Genomic DNA, 8,070 nt, shown 5'->3' with positions numbered 1-8,070 from the left:
GTATAAACAATGAAAATTAAACCATTTATAACTTTAACACTCTTAACAATTTTCAAATTTCATTTCTCTCTTACTTCCTTCTCTTATTCTATTGAACCTATTCCTACTTATTCAGGAACATTCTATCAAAGTCTGGGATTCGCAAAAACATCAAACGATTATTTCACCTTGCTTTCTTTCTCCAACATTTCATTATTTCATGCAAAGTTGCTATTTATTAAAAACATGTACGACAATACCTTAATTCTTTGTTCAAAAACGTCAAAACTTAATTCGTGTGAAAATTCTATGAAAGTAATCGAAGTGCAAATCATTCAGTTAAAAAATAAATTTCTTACTATTACCCAGCTTGTCAGTCATAAACCATTTCGAAATCGCCGTGAACTCTTCAATGGTGTATCGTACGCGTTTAAATGGCTTTTTGGTACCCCTAATTCTGCGGATGCGCAACAACAGATTAATGTTATATCTGACGCAAAAAAAATTACAGCATTTCAGCTCAAAGTTTCAGAAGTAACGAAAACAAATTAAATGAGAACATTAATAAAGTCAATCTTTTTAGTAAGTCAATAGCAAATAAAATTAATCATTTGGAATCTAATGAGATTATTGACAAAAACATTCAAATAATGTCGCAAGTCATTAATGATTTAAAAGAAGAATGTGAAGCAGAAATTTCTAGCATACTTTTCGCTAAACAAAACATAATTCACCCATCGGTCATTACTCCACTTAGTTTAAGAGAAGAATTATCTAAAATCAAATTTAATACAAATATAGAATTCCCGATATCACCCGTTGATATTGAAAATTTTTATAAATATTTCTCTATTTGTGATATTACTGTATCATATGACGGTCAAATCTTGATATATGCTATCAAAATTCCGATTGTTAACGAGAAAATATATACTTTATATAATCTTATACCACTTCCCGTTCGAAAAGACAATTCGTCTATTTATTCCTATATCGACCCTTCTTTTCCTTACCTTCTTCTAAGTACTTCTAAGACTGATTACTGTCGATTTAAGAACTTAACATCTTGTAAGAAACTTGCCGAGGAGGAGTACTTGTGTTCTCAAATGGTTGTTCATCTTACGTCACAAAGACCCGTATGCGAAACTCTGCTACGAGTTACCCCTTCGTCCACAGTTCCTGAAGATTGCCCCACAAAAGTTGTCAAAGCTCACCTGGAACTATGGCAACCTTTATCATCGAACTCCTGGCTCTTCATAATGACGGAACCAACGATGGCATCAATCAGTTGCGAACAAAATTCTAATATCATCGACGTGCAATTAAACAATATTGGTATTCTTAAATTACAACAAAAATGTAAATGTTACACTTTTTCTACAGTTCTATACGCAACATCTGGAAACACCGCCAATCATACTAATTTCATTCCAAATATTGATCTCACCGATGACTGTTGTGTCAAACAGAGAGAATTTTTAAGTAAATGTGAAATGTTTATGCAACCAATCGATTTAAAAAACTTCAATCTTAATGAGTTAAGACATTCTCATCATAGGCTGAAACATTTTGAAACCGTCCTCGATAGCAACATCAACCACTCTTTTTCTCTATCATATGGTTCGTGGTTTTCAACTATTATCGGAGTTTTGTTCATCTTATGTGTAATATTAATAATGTGCAGTTGTTGCAACCTACCGCGTGTGTCCCTGATCGGCAAATTCTTTAAAAAGTGCAAAAACTGTTACGGAATTCCCAATATTAGCATTACCAACCACAACGAGCGATATCAAATAAATGATAGACAATTAATTCGGCTATCGAGATTACGCCAAATCGAAGAAGAAAACGACGACGAACGAACCAGTCGAGAATCAACTCCATCTCTGTCTCAAGCTAGATCAAGACGATCGTCATCTACGAAAGACTATTTTGAAATATAAGTTATCAGTTGTTTTCACTTTCTTTAATAATACCGTACCAAATCTAATAGGTTAATAGAAAATAGTTTTACGCATTTTTAAATAATTTTTTGTTTTTATTAGGAATTAGGTAGGTTTATACTTATATATATATGTATATATATTTTATAATTAATGTCTCTTATCTAATTTTCTCTGTATTGTCTAGTATTTTATATGTAAGTACCTTATAACTTCAAACAACAGTATTTTGTCGTATTTTCTTTTGTGTTACGATTTATTATTATTGTGTTTAATTGTTTATTATGTGTTTTAAATTTTGATGTTCAACTTATCTCCACCAAAATTCCAAAAGAGGGGAGGTGTTAGATACCTCTCATATTTTATCACTGGTCCATGTTATTTAATACCAAAGTTATGTATCTAATGTTAAAAGTGCACTTTTCAATAACTTCTTTCAAATAACACTAATCTTAACCTTATATCATATTTCTTGTAACTTGTATTCATTTCGTTTTCCATTTTTTTGTGTCATTAATTTGTAGCCTGGTCTAGCTTAAAATCACCCCTTTTCTCATATTTCATTCTATTGCTGTTCGCTTGTTTCTGTCATCTGTGTACTTAAAACCTCTAGTTTATCGCTTGTGAGAAAACTCAAGATTCTTTTACATATCCATTTCAGTTTCAAAATTCATTATTGATAGATTTATTGCAGTTTCACTTCTCAACCTTATTTTTCTATGTCTCAACGAATACCGTAAGTAAAAAATGTCTAAAAGCATCTTGGGGGTAAAAACAGTTGTATATTTAAAAACATACTCAAGTCAGTCAATCAGAGTTGCAGTTTAGACCTTCACTTAATCAGAACCTCTAATTTTAACATTGTACAACCATCACTGTACCAAAGTAAGGGACAAATAAATTAGTTTAACTTACTTCGCTCGCCCCTTTTATTATTAAGGAATTGTTATTGTGTCGGCAAACACATAGAAAAGACTGCCTGGTGTCAGAAGCCCTGACACACACTATGTACTCCAACTTGTGTAATTTTATTCTATTTATTTAATCGTCCCCTATACTGATTATGAAGATTACAACCGGGCCAGTAGGTATCGAGTTCTTGGATCGAAGAAGAGCTGAACTTAAATTATTTACCTTAACATACAATAGCCATTGTCCAATGCGCATTTCTAGGCATTACAATCTAAGGGGCTACGTCCCGTTGGTCCAGCAGTAATTTGCATTACCGTGTTTTACAAAATTATACCTACCTACAACAAGCTTCTTATTATTAAATTATTCGGTAACAACGTTATATCAGAGATAATTAATGTTTTAATGAACTTCAGCGCCGAAAATAGTGACATTATTCACATGCAAAATTTCAAGTTAATCCGTTGCAATTATAGAGTTAATTTAACTAAATTTTAATTACCTATCACGAATTTAGTTGGCTTGAAGTATAAAATTACTTCTTTTTCTAGAAATATCTAAATTTTGTTTATAAGATTTCATTCAGTTTAAAATAGGACCTCCTTTAAATAATAACTTGAATGTCGTGTCTATATTTAATTAAACCACACATAAACATAACCATTATTAGGAATATTTAATATGAAACATAACCTACGTTAAAATAAACCCGAATTTAAATTACAATACTATTAAAATATTCATAAAAATTCTTGAAAACAAATACCAACCTGTTAATCTGTCTTTAAAATAGGCCGCTTCTAGTTGTAAATGTCTGCTTGGTGTAACATAACACTGAAAAGCAAGCGAATGTTGCCAAAAAATGTATTTATTATAGTCTTGGCAAAAAAGCGCCGTTTTCTTAATTATAATGTCAATTTTAATGTATAATAACAGAACACGCGTACAACGTAACAGCACTAATCTGGTTGAGAGCACCCAACGTAACTCAAAGTCCGGAACAAACTGTGGAATCGACGTCTGCGTCGGGACGCTTACCATGTCCATGTGATCTCGGCAGAAACGCGTTAAACTGCCACGCGCAGCGTTCTTCCTAATAAACAGGGCACGGCAGATACATAAGTTCATATTGATTGGTACTCGTGATAAGCAACACCACCTTCCATAAAATAAGCTTTTTTTTTGTACAATAGCTTAATTATTCCGTATATTCGATCCGAAAATGTCGTGCCCTCATTCATTACTCCACCTCTAGGAAAAAAGGTTAACGAAGAAAAAAAAAAAACATACACCCAATTAGCTGCTGTCGCACCTTTCAAAATAAATTCGTTATTTGAAAATTTTGAATGAGCTCAATAACGGTACAAACGATCGATATTACTGGGAGAATTACCTAGAACTTAACAAAATCATTTATTTTGATCAATTTATTTATACGCGACGTCTAAGAATGTCTTTAACGGGCGACTTATGGAGTTTCGAAAGTTACAGTGGGAAAAGCTTGTTTTGCATTAAGAATAATCATCGTCATAAGGTCGTCAGTCCTAAGACTGGTTAGACACGCACCACCAATTCTTCCTATTCTCAGCTAATCTTCGCATTTCCCTAAAGCTAGATCAACCCATATCATTAACTATGTTATTTGCGAACAGTAATCTAATCTAGGTCTACCTCTATCACTCCTATACTTCGTTTACTTTATGTAGTGATATGACCTTCAGTTTGACCGGCGCAAAGTAGAAAAGAACAGCACTAGACCAGAAAAGGAAGGAGACAACTCTCGGCCAGACTTTTAACCCTTGGGGTACCTGGTGGGTCTGACAGACCGATCGGTTCAAGGAATCGACAATATTTCAGAAAATTCATAACTCCCGCCACTGTGTGCCTGAGTAGCTTCGTGATATAGATTGGCGGCTAGACTGGTAAGTAATTATTTTTGTTTTCCATCATTTATTTTGCATTGTGTGGTCAATTATTTATGTTAATAATATTTTTCCAGTTAAATATGTAAAGGTGTATGTCTGGAGCACGGCGCTGTACGGGTGCGAAACATGGACAGTGGGCGCGGCGGAAAAGAAAAGGTTAGAAGCGTTTCAAATGTGGTGTTACAGGCGAATGATGAGTATACCGTGGATAGAAAAGGTTAGAAATGAAGAGGTATTGGAAAGAATAGGAGAACAGAGGACTCTATGGAAGTCAATTAAAAATAGGCGAGATAGGTTGGTAGGACACCTTCTCAGGCATGAAGGTCTAGTCAGAGACATATTAGAGGCAGAAACAGATGTTAGGAGGTTCAGAGGTAGACCTAGATTAGATTACTGTTCGCAAATAGTTAAGGATATGGGTTGCTTTAGCTTTAGGGAAATGCGAAGATTAGCTGAGGATAGGAAAGAGTGGAGGTGCGTGTCCAACCAGTCTTAAGACTGAAGACCTTATGATGATGATGAGTTAAATATGGCCAGGCGATTAACTAATACCGAAATAAGCCAAATTTTAGATGAAGATTTCAATGAAATTGAGGATGACGTGGTTTTTGGTGAAAGTGGAGCCAAATCCGATCACGTGTGTGTTCAACATGATTCAGATGATACTGAGGAAGAAGTACAAGTTCATAATGAACCAAGAAGTGACAGTGATGATGAGATGTCTCAGCCTTTGAGCAACTTTGCTCACAGATCAATATATAAAGGAAAAGATAATACAATATGGTTCCGTAATCCTCCGAGTGCTCGCGTTCGTACTAGAGCAGAAAACGTTTTTACTGGAACACCTGGAGTGAAACCTCATGGAAGACATGCGCAGCAAGAACGTGATTGCTTTCATCTGTTTGTAACTGAAGACACGTTGAATGTAATTATGGAACATACTACTAGGAAGATCCGCAATACGAGGCAGGGTAGCAATACATCAAATGAATATGCCTATTCAGAGATCACAATGAACGAACTAAAATCAGTTATTGGATTACTCTTCTTAGCCGGATTATTCAAATCTGGAAGACAAAATCTGAAAGATTTATGGGCAAGTGACGGAACCGGCATAGATATATTTCAAATAACAATGAGTTTAAGACGATTTGTGTTTGTTGTAAATTGTATGAGATTCGATAACTTGGACACGCGTGAAGAAAGAGCAGCAACTGACAAATTGGCACCTATCAGACATATTTTTGAAGACTTTGTAAAAAACTGCCAATCCGCCTATCTTCCACATGAAAATGTAACCATTGATGAAGAATTGGTAGCATTTCGTGGTAGATATGGGTTCCGCCAGTACTTACCCAGCACACCAGCAAAGTATGGGATAAAGATTATAGCCCTCGTTGATGCCCATACCTATTATTCTTTGAATGTGGAGATATACACAGAACAGCAGCCAGAAGGTCCATATAAGGTGAGCAATAAGCCGCATGATGTACTAGATCGTATAATACAACCCATCTCTCAAACAGGAAGAAATGTCACCATATAAAATTGGTATACGAACTATCCCACGTACGAACATCTACTGAAAAATCATAAATTGACTGCTGTGGGGACAATGAAAAGCAACAAAGCCTGTATCCCACCGAGTTTTTTAAAAAAACGTGACGTGAACACCACAATTTTCGGATTCCAAAAGGATTTGACAATCCTTTCTTATATTCCAAAACGAAATAAGAATCTTTTCATGTTGTCGTCACTTCACCACGATTGTGAAATAGATATTGAAACAGGTGATCAACAAGAACCGGCAGTTATAACCTTCTATAACTAGATAAAAATTGGTGTGGATAACGTAGACAAATTGATTCGTACATATGATGTGTCTCGAAATTCAAAAAGATGGCCCCAGACAATTTTTTTCTGGATTCTCAATACCGCTGGTATAAATACCAAAATTATTCACATGTTTGAACAATAGCGGTGCTACCAATGTAACTAGAAGAGATTTTATAAATGTCATTGATGGCCCCATATCAAGCTGAACGTCTTAACAATTTGCGTCTTCCGATTAACCTAAGGAAGAGAATTAGCTCNGTTGAATATACATATATACATATATTAAAGGAAGCAAAATATTTACTGTATATTAGGGTAGTTTTTTGCTCTTACCTTCTCAAATTTTTCGATTTAATGGAAAAATAATCCTCACCAAAGATGAGCGCTATAGCTCAACTGGAAAAGGTCGCTTTTTTATTTTTGTTTACCATGGAAAAATTTTGGTTTTTATTCAAATTGAAATGACATGTAATCCGGTTAATTTTTTTCAAATAACCACAATATTCTTAAAGATGTCCCTTTGAGCTTTCCAAACTGTATAATAACGCATCATTATCATAATTATAAGTATAAGGCCAGTTACAGTCACCTGAAAAATACTAGGTATATTTCTTACTACAAGGAAATTGTTTATAATAATTCTTTAGAGTTTTTTAAAAAAACGTGACGTGAACACCACAATTTTCGGATTCCAAAAGGATTTGACAATCCTTTCTTATATTCCAAAACGAAATAAGAATCTTTTCATGTTGTCGTCACTTCACCACGATTGTGAAATAGATATTGAAACAGGTGATCAACAAGAACCGGCAGTTATAACCTTCTATAACTAGATAAAAATTGGTGTGGATAACGTAGACAAATTGATTCGTACATATGATGTGTCTCGAAATTCAAAAAGATGGCCCCAGACAATTTTTTTCTGGATTCTCAATACCGCTGGTATAAATACCAAAATTATTCACATGTTTGAACAATAGCGGTGCTACCAATGTAACTAGAAGAGATTTTATAAATGTCATTGATGGCCCCATATCAAGCTGAACGTCTTAACAATTTGCGTCTTCCGATTAACCTAAGGAAGAGAATTAGCTCTCATATAGGAGAACCCTCAGTGCCACCAGGTAAAAGACAAGATTCTGCTATAAAAAGGCGTTGTTATATATGCCCTGCGAAGAAGGATCGTAAGTCTAAGTACACTTGTATTTCTTGCACGAGCCAAATTTGCTAGGAACACGCAAATTTTATATGCGAAAATTGTCGCACAAATACCGAGTAGTTATTGATCGATATTCTTATTTTAGTAACCAAAGTTAATAACCTGTATGTTGATTTATCTGTGCATTATAATAATGTGAAGTCTGATATTGATCTCAATTAAAAAGAGTTTAATATTGTTGATTTAAAGATGACTGCTAATTATTGTTACTTAAGTATGAAGGGTTTTTTAATTGCTCAATAAAACTTTATAAAAT

At 34.3% G+C, this 8,070-nt stretch overlaps 1 protein-coding gene across 1 annotated transcript in view; it reads left to right on the top strand.

The window, feature by feature from the left end:
• Positions 1-621: 621 nt before the first annotated feature.
• The window catches only part of LOC112904924, a 21,770-nt gene continuing 14,321 nt past the window's right edge, over positions 622-8,070 (top strand). The window contains exons 1-2 of the mRNA XM_025976193.1: positions 622-1,461; positions 5,332-5,435. Coding sequence (XP_025831978.1) covers positions 630-1,461; positions 5,332-5,435 — 936 coding nt within the window. The 5' untranslated portion in view covers positions 622-629. The remainder of the gene's footprint in view (positions 1,462-5,331; positions 5,436-8,070) is intronic.

The sequence above is a fragment of the Agrilus planipennis genome, unplaced genomic scaffold (assembly GCF_000699045.2).
Source record: "Agrilus planipennis isolate EAB-ADULT unplaced genomic scaffold, Apla_2.0 scaffold274, whole genome shotgun sequence".
NCBI lineage: Eukaryota > Metazoa > Arthropoda > Insecta > Coleoptera > Buprestidae > Agrilus > Agrilus planipennis.
The sequence above is the reverse complement of the archived record's forward strand: the minus strand, read 5'-3'. Positions and strand labels throughout refer to the sequence as shown.